General features: G+C 40.8%; 1 protein-coding gene across 1 annotated transcript; it reads left to right on the top strand.

Annotated features, from left to right (window-relative positions):
- Nucleotides 1-378: 378 nt before the first annotated feature.
- On the top strand, nt 379-18,277 carry LOC113682739 (NFX1-type zinc finger-containing protein 1). The gene is made up of 6 exons (XM_089194739.1): nt 379-701; nt 2,101-4,215; nt 4,840-7,459; nt 7,944-8,365; nt 14,676-14,949; nt 15,701-18,277. Exons 2-6 carry the CDS (start codon nt 2,157-2,159, stop codon nt 15,996-15,998), a joined length of 5,673 nt encoding a protein of 1,890 aa, XP_089050865.1. The 5' UTR covers nt 379-701; nt 2,101-2,156; the 3' UTR covers nt 15,999-18,277.
- Nucleotides 18,278-18,920: the final 643 nt, after the last annotated feature.

Below are 18,920 nucleotides of genomic sequence, written 5' to 3'. Positions count from 1 at the left end.
TTTGAGCGTCTACTGGTCATTTTAAGAAAAAGCTATTCTATCCCCACCCCTCTCCCTCTCGGTTGAGAACCAGCTTCCGACTGTGCCTTCATTTCAAAGAAATCTTCAGGTAAGAGAAAAAAATAATCTGGTAAATTCAAGACGTCAAAGAACTCTAACCTTGACATTGGAAAACTGACGTGGACATTACCGCGTACTTTTTGTTTTCGCAGAGATATAGCTTTTGCGGAGTTTTCTGTTGCCCTAAGCAGTGTCCAGGTCGTTCTGTAGGGCCAATCACCGAGATTTGTCAGTGTGGCCATTTATTTGTCACGCCATAGACTAATGTATTTCACGTGATAACTGGTCAAGAACTGTATTGAGGCTCATTTGATTGCAGATTTTTATTGTAAAACAGTACATACAACAGATTTATTTCATTCAACCAGTTCAGATAGTCTCGTGTAAAAGACTCACTAAAATTTCGCAGTTATAACGTTATTTCCTGGTGGCGTGATTGTATTTCTATTTCTATGTGTGACTTAAGAATCATTCCATACGTTCAACCAATCAGGAAGAGGATGCCTTTCTCGGAATCACAGATGCTCTTCGCAAACTTTCTCAGAATACTCCAAGAGATGGTGGCGTTCAGTGATGTTTACGTCTTTTTCATCCTATTTTTCTCTGTTTTCGTCGAAACCAATGAGCCATGTGAGACTTGGGTACGTATGATTTATAAATATTGCTGAATTTTAAATTAACTCTGAGACAAATGAAGCTTAACGCTTTTGGCAAGCCTCGAAATTTGATCGTGTATTGATGTATGGATTACAATACTTGGTAATATGCTGATGCTTGTTATTGGAAAGAATTCTCACAACTCTATTTTTAAAATCGAGCTGATCTTACCAGGAAAGTGTGTCAACTTGTTACAAAGTATGAAAGTGAGCGTTCTGAAAACAAATCTGAAACGATAGGTGTCCATTTTAAATTACTAATTTCGAAAGCGTACATAATTTATGTGGTGGGTAAAATTTGTAAACTTCACTTCAGTTCACTACTTTATCGACAAATCCTCGACGCAACACGACAGCAGCACTTAAAAAAATTAGCAACCCGATGAATAGTTCGCTTAGTTAATGATACAGTTCATTGAACACATTACGTTTGTCGTCTGCGCGACGTACGAGTGGCTTTCTGATAGTTAGTGGCTTCCTCTTTACATGCTCATGTTTTAATGCTCATGACTGCGAAAGAAAAGTGGTTTGTGTTTTTTTTTCATCATTAATGCTCAGTTGTGTCATAAATCCTGATACTGTTGATGACAAAACAGGCTCTTCAGCGAAAAGCCAGCCGTAATGAATATTGACAGATCATCCGCTAGACTGTGAAGTCTAAACTCCTTGACAAGGTCTCATAATTACATAACCAATTAAAGTGCTTATAATTTTCCAAAAATTGAGATCTCAGACGCGATTTTTATTTTTAACAATGTTTTGAAACGATCAACTTGTCAAGAGTAGTTTTGAGCCATGACGTTTCTTCTGAAGTCTGGAAAGATCTTGCGGTCTTCTTATTCTCACAAGAACTTAGTTCAGGTATACTTGCCTGTCAACAAGTTTTCGTATCATGAAAGCACAAGCACTGCTATCTTGTCCCTGACCAACGTTAGCTGACCAGTAAAAAAATTTTTCAGTTATTTCATTCTTTACTACAGCTTGAACAAGCGCCAAACATAATTACGAATTTGCTTGCTAACAGACTAAAGGACATGATCAGTAAACAAATTTTTCAGTTATTTCAGTCTTTACTACAGCTTGAACAAGCGCCAAACATAATTACGAATTTGCTTGCTAACAGACTAAAGGACACACCCTGCATAGGTTAAAAAGCCAGGAGATCACGGCGAAACTGACCAATCAGCTTTCAGGAACTAGACCATCTCGACTGACAAGTGACTCCTCACGTGACCCTGAGGATGACTTTCGCTCAGGCTGTCTATCACTAAAGTCATTATCAAGTGTACTCTCACAAGGACTGTTAAATAAACGATCAGTTACTAACTACGGCTTGGAGAATTCTTGGTTTTTATCTTTTCTTTTTTTTCCTTTTTGTTTTAAGTATTTAGGTTAAGTATTCCATGTTGCTGGTAACGTAACTTCCAAAGTCAGAAAAATATGAAGAGAACCGTAACAGTGATAGGAAATAAAAGATCCTTCTGTGAAGAGGGTCATGATTTATCGAGATCAAAGAGACTGCGCATGTCTGTTGAAGGACAAGGATGCATCGAAAGAAATGACAGTGGAACATGGCAGTCACGTGGGTTTTCCCCGGAGAGAAGACGAGAAATTGACAGAAATGGAAGAGAAAGTCATGGGGAGGCTGGAATTCAACAAAAAAGAGATCCAAAGCCTCTCAATTACATGGCATTGGATAAAATCTGCAATTCAAACTCTCCTGATGAAGGCATATTGGATCTCTTCAACAATTCTAAACGATTTGAGGCTCTGCTGAAGACAGAAACAATACGACCCGATCTGATGAAGCTTGTTATTCGAGCCATACACGTGTGCTGCTCACCAAATGATAAGAAAGAGATTGCTAACAAAATGCTACGTATGGTAATTAAAACAAATTGCCTGCAATTGCATCTTACCAAGTTTATCAGCCAAATGTCCGACGTTTCAGAGCTTGGTGACAATTATGAGCCTGATAAACTGGTCTTGCTGATAGCAGAGGTTTTCCTGGAGTTGTTGCAGAGATTTGAACAGGACGTAATTCACCTCATTCCCAATGCTCAACTGAATGAGACGGTGGAAGATATGAAGAGTAAGGGTCTCCTTGAAGACGCAGAGACGTTGGAGAAGAAGCTTCAACAGGTCAAGGAGTACAAAGATGAAATAAATCGCCGGAAAACAACTCAGCCAGACGAATCTCAGCTAACGCCACCCGAGGATTTTCGCGATATGAGCGTGATCCCACGAGTAGCTGATTTAGAACCCCATAACAAGCCGTTTCTTCGTAAAAACGTTGTTGATGGAAGGTACTCAGACCAGGAGCACTATTTAGACGTGCAATTTCGACTTTTAAGAGAAGACTTCATCTTACCTCTTCGCAATGGAATAAAACAGCTTAAAAGGGACCGTAGTCCCACGGCAGCAAGTAACCCAAGCCACGGTAAACGTGCACGAGACGTTCCTGTGTACCGTAACGTCACAATCTTATACCCCGTATGTAGTGGAAAGGGAATGGTTTACAGAATCCGGTTCGACTCGTTTCACCCGGATGTACGTCGCGTGAAATGGGAGAAGAAGAGCAAGGTTTTCAAGTTTGGTTCCCTCCTTTGCCTTTCAGCCGACGGATTTCGCAATCTCTTACTTGCGACCGTGGAGAATCGAGATTCACGCGACCTTTGTGTTGGCGAGCTTGAAGTGCGATTTGAAGAAGCTAATCTTGAAATCCTGAATCAATTCATAGAGGATAAAGAGCAGTTTGATATGGTAGAGTCCCCAGCGTTCTTCCAAGCCTACAGACACGTTTTAGAAGGCTTGCAGGGAATTAAGGATGGTGAACTTCCGTTTGCAGAGCATATCGTTCAATGCAACCAAGATGTGAAGCCACCTGCTTATGAAAACAAAACCAATGGTTTTTTCGACATGAGTGGAATAATAGAACAAGAAGTGGACTTGACAACATCCCAAGTAAGTAACGCTATGGAAAACATGGAAGCTGAGTCAGTTTCTAGCGAAGATAGTGTCATCTCCGATTATCGCGATTTACTCAATCGTGATTGGGGGTCGGATACAGAAGATGCTGAGTGGAGTATGCCCGATCTCGAGTTACTGTCCGAAGAAAATTCAGCCAGTTCGGGCAGTGATTTGGACTCCGTTGCCACAGATGAACTTTCAATTGACGGTAACGAAGGTTCCAATGAAGGACCTCCAGCAGACGACCGACCCGCTGGTGTCTTGAATATTTACGACTTGGAACTCAATCCAGAAGACCTAGGCTTTAATAAGTCGCAGATGAGCGCGTTCAAAATGGCACTGACCAAAAATTTTGCGGTTATACAAGGCCCACCAGGTACTGGGAAGACGTACGTTGGTCAGAAGATAGCGCGTGTTCTGCTACAAAGCGGCACCTTGCGGCAGAACGAAAATGAACCGTCGCCAATTTTGATGGTGTCTTACACGAACCACGCCTTGGACGATTTCTTGAGTGGTCTTCCGAGAGAAGGTAAGGAAGTAAAAATTTTTGTAATCTGCGATCCTCTTTCTCCCCCCAAAAAAGCAGAAATGTAATATTTCAGCTGTTCTCGAATCTTTACAGCGGTAATCTACGATTAATAGAGAAGTCTCGATTGAAGGTCGAGAGTAATCTAGAATTGCATTGGCGGTTTCTTATGGTGCTAAACCAATATAATTAGATGGTAATCCTAACTCGTCTTGACTCCGTCATCTACACCTTTAAATCTATTGCAATTGTTTTCATGAAGTTCTGATTAGTTCTTTGTGATCTTTGGCTTTTTGCCTTTTTGAAGTTCTGATTGATTCCTTGTGGTCTTTGCCTTTTTGATTGAATGTTGCTGATAATCTGATTTTTGCTTTGCAACACTCGAGAGGAGAGCGCTCCAAACAACGAGGAGTTTTTCTCTCCCTTCTACCAGCCCTTTGATTTCTTCAATGACAGATCACTTTGACCTTAGCGCTTTTTGATCGAGGGTTTTTTTCTCAGATTGTTTATCTTCTAAATAGAAGATTGCTTCGAGAAAAAGAAGTATATTTTTAACGAGGCGTTTGATGAACGTGCATTTATGATAATAATTCTAAGACTTTGATCTGTAATGTCTGCTCTCAATAGGTATCGTGCGTGTCGGTGGACGCAGCAGTGAAAAGTTGAAAGGCTGCACCCTGAGGGACCGGCGGGAGCAGGCGGCTACCAACAAGCTTACTCCTTTCGCGATATACAGTGCAAGAAAAAACGCTCAACGGGAGATCAAAGAACTAAACAAAGATGGATCCTTGGATCTCTGTGTTGCTGTCCTGAAGTACTCCAGAAGGAAGATTCTGGCCTTTCGCATACTGGAGAAGTTCATGTTAGCTCGTCATGTCAAGTGGTTCAAAGATTCGCAAGAAAACAAGGATTCCCTGTTGTGTGAATGGTTAGACTTACATTACGATACGAAGCAGAAGGATTCCAAGAGCAATGGACATGATATGGACAGGGACAAAGATTTTCATTTGCAGGAGTCAGCTCGGAATTTCTCGAACGAAGAGGATTACGAAGACATTGAGGAGGACGAAGCGGTGAAGCCATCAGAGGTGACTATCGGAACAACTGAAGACATTACAGCACCGCTTAAACTTCGCAGAAAACTTCTAAGAGATGAAGCCATGAGTGAACGCGAAGAGAGAAATAGTCAGTACAACCCGTTAGGATTTTCGCCATTTCAGCGATGGAATCTGTACAGGTCGTGGCTTCAGAAGGCAGAGAAATACTACATGAAGAAACTTCAGAGAAAACAGCCAGATTACGAAAGAGCATTGGCGCGTAAGTTTGAAGTGATGCTCGAGGAAGATTTTCATGTTCTTCAAAGTGCGAAGATCATTGGAATGACTACTACTTGTGCCGCCAGGTACCGCCGCACACTTCAGCGGATTCGTCCTAAAATTGTACTGGTTGAAGAAGCGGCTGAAGTGCTGGAGGCCCACATAATTACGTCACTGACCAAAGACTGTCAGCATTTAATTTTGATTGGTGATCACAAGCAACTCAGACCTAAGCCGGAAGTTTATGAATTAGCTAAGAAGTACCATCTGGATGTGTCCCTGTTTGAAAGAGTGGTCAGTGTGGGTCTTCAGTGTGAGACCCTCAACGTACAGCATCGTATGAGACCTGAAATTGCCGCCTTGATGAAACATATCTATGACGATCTCGAGAATCACGAGTCGGTAGAGAAATATGAAGACATCAAAGGAATCAAGAAGAACATGTTCTTCATCAACCACAGTCATTTGGAGAATCATTGTGAAGATTCCCACAGTCACGTGAATGACTACGAGGTTAAGTTTGTGGTGGCCTTGTGTCGTTATCTGTTGCAGCAAGGTTATGAAGCCCATCAAATTACCCTTTTGACAACATATACAGGACAAATGTTTGCCATCAGAGGCTGCCTTCAAAAAAAAGAAATTGAAGAGCTCAACCAAGTGCGCCTGACAACAGTCGACAACTTTCAAGGTGAAGAAAACGACGTCATTCTTCTCTCGCTCGTGCGGAGCAACAAAGATGACAAGGCTGGCTTCATCAAGATGGAAAACCGTGCATGCGTGGCGCTCTCTCGTGCCAGAAAGGGCTTCTATTGTATTGGAAACTTCACCCTTCTCTGCAAACACAGTGAAGTCTGGAGCAAGATTATTGAGGATTTGAAAGCGAGTGATAGCTTTGGCGCGTCCTTACCCCTTATCTGTCAAAGCCACAATGAAGAGATCACAGCAGAAACAGCCGAAGATTTCGAAGAGAAAGCCCCTGACGGGGGATGTCAGCGTCCTTGCGAAGTGCGCCTGGATTGCGGTCATGCCTGCAAACGGTCATGTCACCCTTATGATGTCGATCACTTGGAGTATCGCTGTGGAGAGCTGTGCGTCAAGAAAATCGTTGGCTGTGACCACACGTGTTCAAAGGTTTGCTGGCAGAAATGTGACACATTCTGTCAAGAGGTGGTGGAGAAGACTCTACCATCCTGTGGGCACAAGACAACCGTGAAATGCGGCAGGGATTTGAACAAGGTCCAGTGCAAAGAAAAATGTGTAAAAATTCTACCCTGTTCCCACCGCTGTCAGAACCACTGTGGTCAACCTTGCACAAGAGAATGCCAGGAGCTTGTCAAGAGAACAGATTGGCCATGTGGACATGAAGTCAGTATTGCTTGCTCAGCAACACCGGCAGATTGCACAACCCGTTGTCAGGACGTTTTGGAATGCGGCCACCAGTGCCCTGGAACGTGTGGTGAGTGTCGCATGGGTCGAGTTCATAAGCGGTGTAAGAACAGGAGCAAGAAAGTACTGGTTTGTTCTCATGGGTACACGTCATCATGCGCAAAATCCTGCCCGCCATGTGGGATGTCATGCGAAAACCGTTGTAGGCATTCGAAGTGTAAACACCCTTGCAGTGAGTCGTGCAAGCCTTGCACAGAAAAGTGCAATTGGAAATGCCGACATTACAGTTGTAGCAAGTTGTGTGGTGAGTTGTGCGATCGCCCAAGATGTGACAGGCCTTGCGAAAAGTTCCTCAAGTGCGGAAGTAAGAGTCGTCCCCATCGCTGCCGAGGCTTGTGTGGAGAGGAGTGCATTTGTGCCGTGTGCGAGAAAAACAATGGCGACCCAATCACCCAGATATTTTTAGGTGGAGAAGACGAACCAGATGCGCGTTTCGTTCAGCTTCCGGACTGCAAACACATCTTTGCTGTAAAAGATCTTGATTAGTAAGTATAGTCTTCTATATTTTAATTTTTCTTTCATCCAACGCGGTAATTATTTGTAAACCCCAACGAAGTTAAACTAGAACAGAGCCCCATTTCATGGAATTGTGTGGCAATTAAGAGCCGCTACAAGAGCGGATCCTGGAATTCTATAGCCTAAATAATATGAGACAGTGTCTCAAGACAAGTACGTTTTGAATTACTTTATTGATTAGTAACGTGTGATCCTTTTGTTGGTAGAATTTTGGTAACAGACAAAAAGTGACAAAACCCGCACATCTGATGAGGAAGGGAGGGGGCTGGTCCCGACCCCTGGACCCTCCCCCTGGATCTGCCATTGGGCCATTAGGGCCAAAACTGTCAGATCTTGGCCATCAGCTTAAGGTTTCTCAGTGTATTACGTGTGTGGGGTAAGTTTAAATATGTTCGGTGGACAATTTTATCTCGTGTGAATCATTTAGCAGTCTTCACTATCACTATTTCATAGCTACATGGATACGTCCCATCTAAACCAAGAGAACTGTGAGGTAATTCAACTGAGAACTTGTCCTCGATGCAAGAAGAGTATCCGTAGGAGCCTACGATACGGTAATATTATTAAAAAGCAGTTGCTTTACATTGAAAAAGTCAAGGCTAAGGTCAACGGGAATCCGGTTGAGATCGAGGCTGCAAAGAAAGACTTGGAAACAAGTTTGAGAGCTTTGAAGCCGACACTTGAGGCGGAGGATAAAGAGAAAGACTGGAACACACTAATGAGACGTGTGACCAAATTGTCGAACATGTTTATGGCAGCTGTCACCAAAAACCGGGTGATGCTGATGAAGAGATTTGCCGAGATAAACCAGAAGCTGAATCATAGAATATTTTTTAAGACTCAGAGCCAAGTCAGCAACGAAAGTCGTGTGGAAGGTACGTGCGCATGTTTCTTTTTTTTTTCCTAGTGTATCAATTAAATTACCGTCAGTAGCGACTTAGATAAACGCCTCTGTTTGGGGAAATGAAACCCTTTATGGTTTATTGTGAAAGTTCCCTTACGGTTTTGGTTAACCCACCACTGACATACTGACTGTTCTGCACCTACGGGTAAGACACAGGTAGAGTTGAAGATCAACCACGGGAATCAGGGATTCGAGAATTTATTTGCACTACATCCGATCTGGTCGAACATATATATATATATACATATATATATATATATACATATACATACATATATGCATGTATGTTTATAAAATTGTTACTAGTACTCTCAGGCCAAGAAAAGGTGTACCGCACCGCGCCAGGAGGATCAAAAAAGATTCGCAGTCCAAACCTCACTTCAAACACGAACGTAGAGAATCAAAAAAAAAAATGCGGGGATGGACAACTTCTGACGTAAAAAAGATAAACAATTTAATAAAAACGTTTTGGTCAGAGACCTTCAGTTATTTACAACTTTTCAATAACAAAGAGCTTTAAATAAGATCGATGTGCTAATGATTACGTAATTACAGGTGACAACTAATGAATAAGGGACAAAATCACGCGAAAGAGCAGAAAGTGGTGTTAATAAAAAGATGACAAAAAACGAAATCAACAAAGCGAAAAAATATCGAAAAAAACAAGCCACAAAGAAAATAATTGACAAAATACGAGAGATAAAGCTTAAAAAATAAAAACTAAAAAACTAAACTTGCTAAAACGAATCGCGCAACTGAAGAGGCAATGCGGCAAGCATTATAAAAGGATAGACCCCCTCTAACCTACAACTGTAAACCGTACCAAAATCCCAAAACAAGGCCTTTGGAGCCTGAAAGGGCAAATTAGTAACAAAATCCCTGTAAGGGCCCTTAAATAATATTAATCATAATAAGATCTCTTGGCAGGGCGTTTGAGTCCAATATATATATATATATATATATATATATAATTTGCACAATGGAGAATGTGCTTCCGTTTTCAACGCTTTATTCAAGACCCGACGCGTTTCGGCATTTGCCTTCCTCAGGGGCCTTAACATGCAATTGTTACAGAGTCGTAATTGGTTAATTGTGTGACGTAGTACAGTGCATGTTGCTTAATTAAATGCTGAGTAAAATCTCTCGTAAACAATTAGTGTTTCTAATTGGTTAACAGTTTTAAAACCTTTATAACGTATGTTATAAACAATTTATGTACCTAAAACTTTATAAAGGTTTTCGCGTAAAAGCTTTATCCAGTTCTTTTGTTTAGTCCATATGGCTGAAAGGAGTTTAATGTTCTTTGCCAAAAAATCTCTCTTTCTCTAAGGACTTCTTTCTTTTTGTCAGTCTCTAAATGATCTTTTCGGATGATCTTTTCGGATTTGCTCTATAATGGTTATGGTAACATTATTGTTAAAGTCGTGAGTTCGTTTGTTATGTAAAAAGTGTTCCGTGAGTTCGCAGCTACTCACTCCCTTTTTAATATGGTTTCTGTGATTGTTTAACCGTAGGTTAAATGCAGTTTCGCTTTTGCCAATGTATTGAAGTTTGCAAATGTTGCACTCGATTATGTAAATGATCCATGACGATTGGCAGTCCACTGTATGAAATATGGTATAGGTCTTGTTGTTATTGGGACTGGTGAAAGTTGTGGTCTGGTTGATCTTTTTACACCAACTACACTTCGTTCTTTCACATGCTCTACATCCCTTTGGTATCAAATTCTGAGGTGTTTCATTTACAAATCTTGAACGAACAAGTCTGTCTCGTAGACTTTTCGGTCGTCGGTAGGCTACTAAAGGTGGCTTGTTGAAGATGAATGATAATCTTTCTTTTGATTTGAGAAAGTTCCAATTTCGTTTAGCAATTTCTGCAATAAATGTGGTATGGGGGTTGAATGTAGTAACCAGAGGAATTCGATCTGTTGGTTCACGTTCTTTGGTCTGTAAACAATCCTCTTGAGTCAATGTTAGCACTTTCTGCATTTCGTGGAGAACTTTGCGTTGTGCATAACCACACGCTACAAAGAAATCCGAATATTCCAGGATTCGTTTCTTCAATGTGTCTGTTGAAGAGCATATTCGCCTCAACCTCAAGGCTTGACTGTATGGGATGCTCCGTTTCAGATGAGGTGGATGTGCTGATGTCCAATGGAGGTATGGATGAGTATCAGTTGGTTTCTGATAAACATCTGTACTGATGTTGCCTTGATCGTCCTTTAGAACGGTCGTATCAAGGAAATTCACTGAATGTGCAGAGATTTCGTGTGTAAACCTGATTGAGGGTGCTACACTGTTAAGGTAATTTATGAAATTAATCAAAGAGTCTTTATCACTTTTCCAGATAAGGAATATATCATCTATAAAGCGTACCCAGAGTATGATATGGTCCATCCACTCTGTTTGGTACACGAATCTTTCTTCAAGTCTACCCATGTATACGTTTGCAAAGTTGGGAGCGACTCTGGTTCCCATGGCTGTTCCTTTGATTTGGATGTAGTGTTCATTGCCAAAGGTAAAGTTGTTAAGCTTAAGAACCTTCTCGAGGAGACACGATAATGTCATCGGTGATGGCTTGTTCTGGTTCGTTTTGCCTAGCTCTTCCTCCACAATAGTGAGTCCTTCGTCTGTGTCTATATTCGTATATAGGCTTGATACGTCCAGAGTTGCTAAGTAACACTTCTCGGGTAACTTGCCCAAACTCCGTATTCGCTTAATGAAGTGTGTGGTATCTTGTATGTATGACGGTAGCTTTTCTGCTATAGGTCTCAAAAATTCGTCCACATAAGCTGATAGCTTCTCCGTGTGGCTGTTCACGGAGGATACTACTGGTCTACCTGGATTGTTAACTTTGTGTATTTTGGGGAGCATATAGAATATAGGAGTCCTTGATTGTGCTGGTCTTAAGAGTTAAGCTACTTCTTCTTCTAATTCTCCGTCGTCCATAAGTGTATCTAAGCACTGGTTTATGAGCTGTTCGTGTTCAAGAGTGAGATCTCTTCCTACTCTCTTGTAATATTCTTCATTGTCTAGTTGGCGTTTAGCCTCCTTTACATAGTCCTTTGCATTCATGATGACCGTAGCTCCGCCTTTATCTGCGGGCTTGATGATTATGTCCGTGTTGTTGCTTAGTCTAAACAAAGCTGCTCTCTCACGCTTGGTTAGATTATTACGTGGAGATCGTAGATTGTGCGAAGTCTCATCACTGATTTCTTGCCTTAATTTGTCAATATATGTATTAAGGTATGGTTCCCTTGAAGGTCCAGTATACACCTTGCGCTCCTTCTGGTTCAATTTTTGAAGAATCGATGGTTGGTATCCAGGGCCGTCTATTACGTCTTCTATATTCTCAGGAGTGTGATATTCCTTAAGGGTTAGTCTACGGGCAAAGGCATCAATGTCCTTACTGATTTCATATTTTCCTGGTGGCGGTGGTGTTGGGCAAAAGTTAAGTCCCTTACGTAGAAGGTTTGTTTCCGACTGCGTAAGTTGAATGCCAGATAAGTTTACTGTTCGTCTATTTAAAATATTCTCTATCTGTGTGGATTTCTCACGTGTCATTTCTTTGGGTTTGACTTTACTCATTGTCCGTTTCCGTTCCAATGTCAAATTTCCGTTGATATCTTTTCGGTTTGGTTTCAATCTCAATCTTTGTATCTGTTCCTGGCGGGTGGGCGACCGCTTAAAAAATACCGCCGTTGTGATTGGCGTTTACCTCCTTCATGCTGGTTGTAATCTAGTGATTGTTGTTGGTAGCGTCTGTAGCCCCACTCTCTGTCCCTTGATGATCTTTCATAGTACCTTCTTTGGCCACGTTCTTCAGGTGGTATTTTTCTTCTTGTGGGGACTGACTTATTTGGGGTCAGTTTCTGACGAATGTGTTTCTTGACTACTTCTGCATATGTTTCAGTGCCCCGATCAAGTGGTTGATGTTCTGCCTCTTGCACCGGTTGTTTGTTCTTACGGGCAGTTTCCAGCTTCTTTTCTTTTTTCTCCTTTAGCTGTTTTTCTTTCGTGTCAATAATTGATTCTATTTCTTGTTCTACTTGTTGCTTGTCCCTGTCCGTCCAGTCCTCAATCTTCTCTAGTGACTCGAAAGTGTCGGCTATCACGGCAATATTTTGTGCCAGCTGCCTCTCGTAGTGTTCCACGAGACATTCCGCGAGCTGCCGTGAGCAATTGCTTAGTATTTCTTTCCATTTGTTTTGGAAGGTTTCATCTTGTCGGCCTGTCGTCGATCGCAAATCAATGGTTAATCCTTTCGGAATAATATCTTCCTCTATGCATGTTTTCAGGAATTCAACGTGTAGTTTCATCCTCATGTTTCTTTCTTTTAGGGAGTACACTTTCCATCCAAGATCTGTTGGTTTTTCCGTTATTTGAGGGTTCCTCGCTGGATTCGCTGTTTCGATGAAACTAGCTGATGGTGTAACATCGTCCTCGCTGCTTTGCTCGCGCTCGTCCGTGCGCGTATTAACTCCTTCGTCTTGATTCCGGTTTCTCCTTGTATTTCTCTGTTGTCTTGTCGAAGCCATTCTATAAGGCCATTCTAGAAGCCATTCTATATATATATATATATATATATATATATATATATATATATATAACTAACTGCAGACAGTACTGTTTCGGCCTTCTGGGCCTCATCAGTGCAGTGCTGATGCTAGGATGGAGGTAAGGCTGTATAGCCACCCCAAGTGATCTCACACGTGTGGTATCATCTAAGCCATGCCAGAGTGCTCAAACTAGATAAACTAGTGAGCATGCAGTAGTCGTAACACAATTACACTAAACTATGTAAATAGTCTGTGTGAAATACAGATCACTGTCATAGCCTCCCCCTCCCCCTGCTATTGCTGTAACATTTTCTTTTGCCCATTGCATAGTATGTGATAACTTTTTTAGGCACAGGTCTTATTTATCGCCACGGAGGGGGGATGGGCTGTGGAGGATATATATATATATATATATATATATATATATATATATATATATATATATATATATATATAACTAACTGCAGACAGTACTGTTTCGGCCTTCTGGGCCTCATCAGTGCAGTGCTGATGCTAGGATGGAGGAAAGACTATATAGCCACCTCAAGTGATCTCACATATGTGGGATCATCTAAGCCATGCCAGAGTGCTCAAACTAGAAAAACTAGTGAGCATGCATAATGCTAGCAGCAATGACTCATCCTAGTAGAGTGCTCAATTTGGACATGAAAGCAAAGCTTTGTATGCCAAAGAGCTATATCTAACTATATATATATATATATATATATATATATATATATATATATGCGTATACAGTCAACTGAAATTACAAAAGTTATAAGAAAACAAGTTACAATAGTGTACGTTTGTGAACGCAAAGGCAAAACGATAATACTTACAATTTGTATCTATCAGTCCTTCAGTTCCCGATTAATTACAGTTCAAACTTCACTTCTTCAAACAATCGTAGTTCTGATCTCTCCCTCTGCTCGTTACAATATTTTTTCGCGTCCTTTTTATGTAACGTTTACGCAATGGAGGCATATATTTTCACGAAACTATGTAAATATTCTGCGCGAAATGCCGATCGCATCTTACGGTACTCACAAATATAATGTTTCATGACGATGTTTCTGAGAATGCGGATTAGTTAACTAGAAAATGATTCCGTTAATGTATCCTCAAAGGGGTAAGCCTAGTAGTCGTAACACAATTACACTAAACTATGTAAATAGTCTGTGTGAAATACAGATCACTGACATAGCCTCCCCCTCCCCCTGCTATTGCTATAACATTTTCTTTTGCCCATTGCATAGTATGTGATAACTTTTTTAGGCACAGGTCTTATTTATCGCCACGGAGGGGGGATGGGCTGTGGAGGATTTTGGTTGTGTCACGACAATTTACCTGATCCCCCCTGAGGCTCTGTAATATTCTAATGATCCCCCCCCCCCCAAGTTGGCTGTTAATTGGCAATCAAGTCTCTACAGTCCCTCCTCCCTTCCCCCCCCCCCCCCCAGGTGATAGATAATGACTGGTCCTTAACTCCCATCAGCTAATACTCCCCTTATTGATATTTTTCTTTATTCTCATCACTTCTATGCTTGATATTGTATTGATATGGTGAGGAGAAATTCCCTCTTGGTCACTCATGAGAGGTAAAGGGTTAAGGAGTTGTGATCTCACGACGAATTTTTTTTAAATGTGAGCCTACGAGTATCTTCCATAATAATTGTTCGCTTCCTTCAGAGTATCATTGGTTACTTTTGGTGTCATTTGGTAGGGTACTCCTTGCAAAAAGATTTGAAGTATTTGAAGGAGCGTGCTATGTCAGGAGAAGTCACGGAACGAGAGCTGCAAGACATAAACCTGGAATGTACCAGGGTTAATCTACGATTTGAGCTGTGTTTACTGAAACACGACATCGAAAGCATCAACCTGACTCCGGAGGAATCGCATGGTCAGATGATGAGAGATGTTCGCGATGAGCTGTCCAGCGGTAAACTAATTCAATCCGAGAGGTTGGACGAGCTGTTAGATATGCTGTCGGGAATGAGGTGCGTTACTTGACAGTGTTTTTTGTATTTTAAGGCATTTTTAAAAGTTTCTCTATGACTTATACGGCCTCGTGCACGTTTTTATTGGTAATTATTAGACAAGAATGCCCGTACGAGGGTAAGCGATGGCGTAAGCAGGGCCAGATAAAGCCTTGCGGCCGCGCAAGATGCGAGCTAAAAGAAGAATTGAGGGAAATAAAAGAGCGGCGGTCATATAATAAAATGCTTTTTGACTGAGTTAGGTCGGACCGGGTGAGAAAATATTTGACTCTTTGTCACGACGCGAGGATCACGCAACGCTCGGTCCGTAAATCATAAAATGCCCCAACGGGCCGTCTAGCGTCTGGTCCTCTCACTCAGTCAATAGTTACATATCACGTGTCTTTTGTACGCGCTCGAGGAGGTGGGGTAAAAAACATGTCTCCCTGCCACCACACCTCCCACTCTCAGGAAAAAACGGTTACTCCACTAAACAAACGGCTGAGATGGAAATAGCAAGAGTTGAATCTTTGCGTGTTACTGATCGCGAAAACTTTTTCTTAAATCTCTCTATTATTCTGGGTGTCTTCACTTTTGGTTACCTAATTTTTGAGCATCGAGGCCCAGAATTGCTATGCAAGTGATCTGTTTGGTCTTTCCGTTTGAAGGAGACACAAGACATTTGCGTCATTTTAGGAGTTTTATATTGACGACAATAACGACGACGACTAGGATAGTAAAGATAATACGTTTTGCACTACTTACATTTTAGAAAAGCATACCCATGTCTGTTACCGTTGACGCCAGAAGAAAAACAACAGATCGTTAGTGCCATGGGCCTCAAACAAGGTCATTGGTACAAATGTCCTCAGGGACATATCTATGCCATTACTGAGTGCGGCGGCGCAATGGAGAAAAGCACTTGTCCTGATTGCGGAGCTGTGATTGGTGGAGAAAATCACAGACTGGTAGAAGACAACCAAGTGGCGACTGAGATGGATGGTGCGAGACACCCTGCCTGGTCTGAACAGGCAAACATGGAAAATTACATGATTGTGGATGAGGCGTAGAAAGGTTTAAAACTGAGTTTTAAAAGTAATCGGCAGCTTTCTGATTATACTTTAAGTAGACTCCTTGGACAGTTTATCTAGAGAGGCAGACCTAAACCAATTGTGATTTGTTCTCTTGCTTACCGCACACTAAGCGAAGACTGAGCGCAATAAATTTTTACTTCGATTCGCATGCGATAGTTTCAGCCAATTTCAGACAATTTGGGCGGTGTGCTTTGAGAGGCAAAGCTAAATTACTGTGAATTTTTGTTCTTTCGCGTGCTGCGTGCTCAGCGAAACATAAGCGAAATGAATGTTTACGTCGATTTGCTTGCATAGCGTCAATTTAAAGCGCGAGGCTAATGAATTTGAACGAAGACTTGTTTATTTGGAGTCAAGCTTCAGTAAACCCGTGATTAAGCTATAAATTTTTTTTCTGTGCATACGAAAGCTTGTCAACAGGCTGTTAGTGGAAAACGCGCAGTCTGTTTTTACTTGGTGTCCTTCCCCCCGGGGGGGGGGGGAGGTTTCTTCCTGCTAATTTTCTTTTGAGGATTTGCCGCTGGATGGGTCGCATGTTCACTGCTGGATTAAGTATAATAGAATTTTATTCTTATCATAGTTGTGGTCGCACGTTTTTGGGGGATTCTGGGTAAGAAAATTTTGGTTAGTAGGAATTAAGAAATAGGAAAATTCGCGGTTGAAAAGTGGATTAAGATGCTGTCTGTAAATGCCACAGAGTAGAACATAATGGGGTTAGGGGCTCTGAGAGGTCTGCGGCATATAACCAGGAAAAATTGACCTAACTAATTCCCCTTACCCTTCGGGTGTCCAAAGCAGTCCTTTTGTATTGAAACAAGTAGGAAATACTTGCTCTGATCGCAAGTAGCTTTCATTGGGAGTGTGATTAATTATCACATCTTAATTTGTACACAGCTTTCTTGGAGTCAGCTCAGTTCAAACCTAGTGCGCTAAACTCGAATAATGCGCTAAACTCGAATAAACTAAGAGGTTAAAAAGATCAACATAAGCGTGATGGTTGTTGACACGAGAGAATAAACTTTTGATCTTTTCTTGTGTAGATCATGTCAAAATACCGTTGTCAGGAAAGATTAAATCTTTTGATAGGTTCTCGACACTAAAACGTACATTTTTTTTTCCCTGACGAGTTTTCTAGAGGTTTCTGCTTTTCATTCTTCTTATTTGCCCTCAAAGAAAAATTCCAAAAATATTCTCCTCTGAATATTGGAAGAAAAACCGCCACAAAAATGTAGTGGCGTCAGTCACGTTCGCTTATCTTGCGTGACTCATACAATCAGTCCTCTTGGAATCAGTACATTTCGAGAAACAGTGTTAGTCGGTGATGAATAAGTTATATTTGCTTTCCCCGTTTTAACTCTTTTTGCTGATACGAGAAATGATCCTGATTACTTCTATGGAGATCCAGGAGAGAAAAATATTAATTTGATTAAGCATATTGCAAAAAAGGGCAGTCCTTTTGAAATGAAAACTAATGCGTTAGACACTTGAGAAAGGGTCTCGCTAGATCCTTGCGTAGTCGATCGATCCTTTTTGTTGTTGTTGTTGTTGTAAACAAATGTTTTTTTCGACATATTTCCCTCAAGAAACTACTACTTACAAACTACTTCCTTTCCACACGTAATCCTCAGTTTATTGGTTTTGATTGACTCCCGGATCATGTCAATGAAATTCGACAAATTCGACCCTTTTTAGTGATCAACTCTGAACATTCAGCCAATCACGAGGAAGACGCTTTTCTCAGAATTGTTGAAATGAAGCTTCGAGGACGGTTCTGCGAAATGTGAAGCACAGATGCTGTCCTTATTTTCCATGGAGAAAGTTCTTTTCAACTGCTTTGAGTGAAGTCTAGGTATGTAGAAGTTGATTTTATATAAAGTGGATAATTGACTGCGGTACTGTGTTGAAAACAACTGATGTAGAACGGCCTTGAATTTCACTGGTAGCCATTTAAAACGTAATAATAATTTTAGACCGATGTAGGGAAGAATTGTTTTAGTTTTTGATTAATTAATCGTCACGTAGGCTATAATGTTATTACAAAGAAATAGTGTTAGAAGAATGAGAACTTGAATAAGAGAACAGTTTTTTTGTATATATAATTTCTAAATAACTTGTGTACGGTACACTGTCAGCCAGTTATATCACTGAAGTCCAAATTTAAACAGTTGTTTGTTGTTCTGAGAAAAAAATGTTTTACTGCTATATGCTAATGAGTGCTTTCAATTAAAAATGAATTGTCTTAAATCTTCAGAAGACAATTGGAAATTTGTTTGGTGGGTCAGTGGAAATTATTTTTAACAAAATTAAATTTATAATGCTTTGTTTATATGTTAATTTTTGGTGAACTTGTTTCTTAACTAACCGGCTTATTACAGCATGTGGTAATTTTATTCATTTTTTGCACAATTTTTCTTTTGTTGATTTCATACATAGCCAAGTTGCATATTTCTTAAAGAATAAAAGAATCATGTTTTGAGGGAAGGTAAAATACTGGATTTTTACACGGGCATAATGGTAGAACTTTTCGTGTTTAAGTCTCATTTTTCAATGTTAGAATTGTATTTACAGTTGAATTTAGCACTAAATTTTCCATCACATCGATTATTTGTGCTTCTGCTAATTATTTTAAGAGAAAACTACTCCATCCCCACCCCTCTCCCTCTCCGTTGAGAACCAACGTTTAACTGTGCCTTAACTTTAAAGCGATCTTCAGGTAAAGGTAAAAAGTGATCTGATATTGCTTACGATTTGCTTCACTTTGGTCTGTGATTGGTCTAAAAAACGTGCTACTTCAACCAGTCAGATGCTAGAGGAAAGCCATTTGCGACCATGTCACTCCTGTTTTCCCACGGCCTAGGCAATGTCTTGATATAACATTAAGCGCCCATTGGCTCTTTACGA

Source organism: Pocillopora damicornis, chromosome 14, assembly GCF_964200805.1.
Source record: "Pocillopora damicornis chromosome 14, jaPocDami1.2, whole genome shotgun sequence".
NCBI lineage: Eukaryota > Metazoa > Cnidaria > Anthozoa > Scleractinia > Pocilloporidae > Pocillopora > Pocillopora damicornis.
Note: the sequence above shows the minus strand (reverse complement) of the source record. Positions and strands in the feature narration are given on the sequence as shown.

Excerpts from the sequence above, each read along its gene's own strand:
- LOC113682739 (XM_089194739.1), top strand. The coding sequence starts at position 2,157 with ATGAAGAGAACCGTAACAGTGATAGGAAATAAAAGATCCTTCTGTGAA. Across the intron at positions 8,366-14,675 it reads CAACGAAAGTCGTGTGGAAG|GGTACTCCTTGCAAAAAGAT; the intron begins GTACGTGCGCAT and ends GTCATTTGGTAG. Across the intron at positions 14,950-15,700 it reads GATATGCTGTCGGGAATGAG|AAAAGCATACCCATGTCTGT; the intron begins GTGCGTTACTTG and ends CTTACATTTTAG.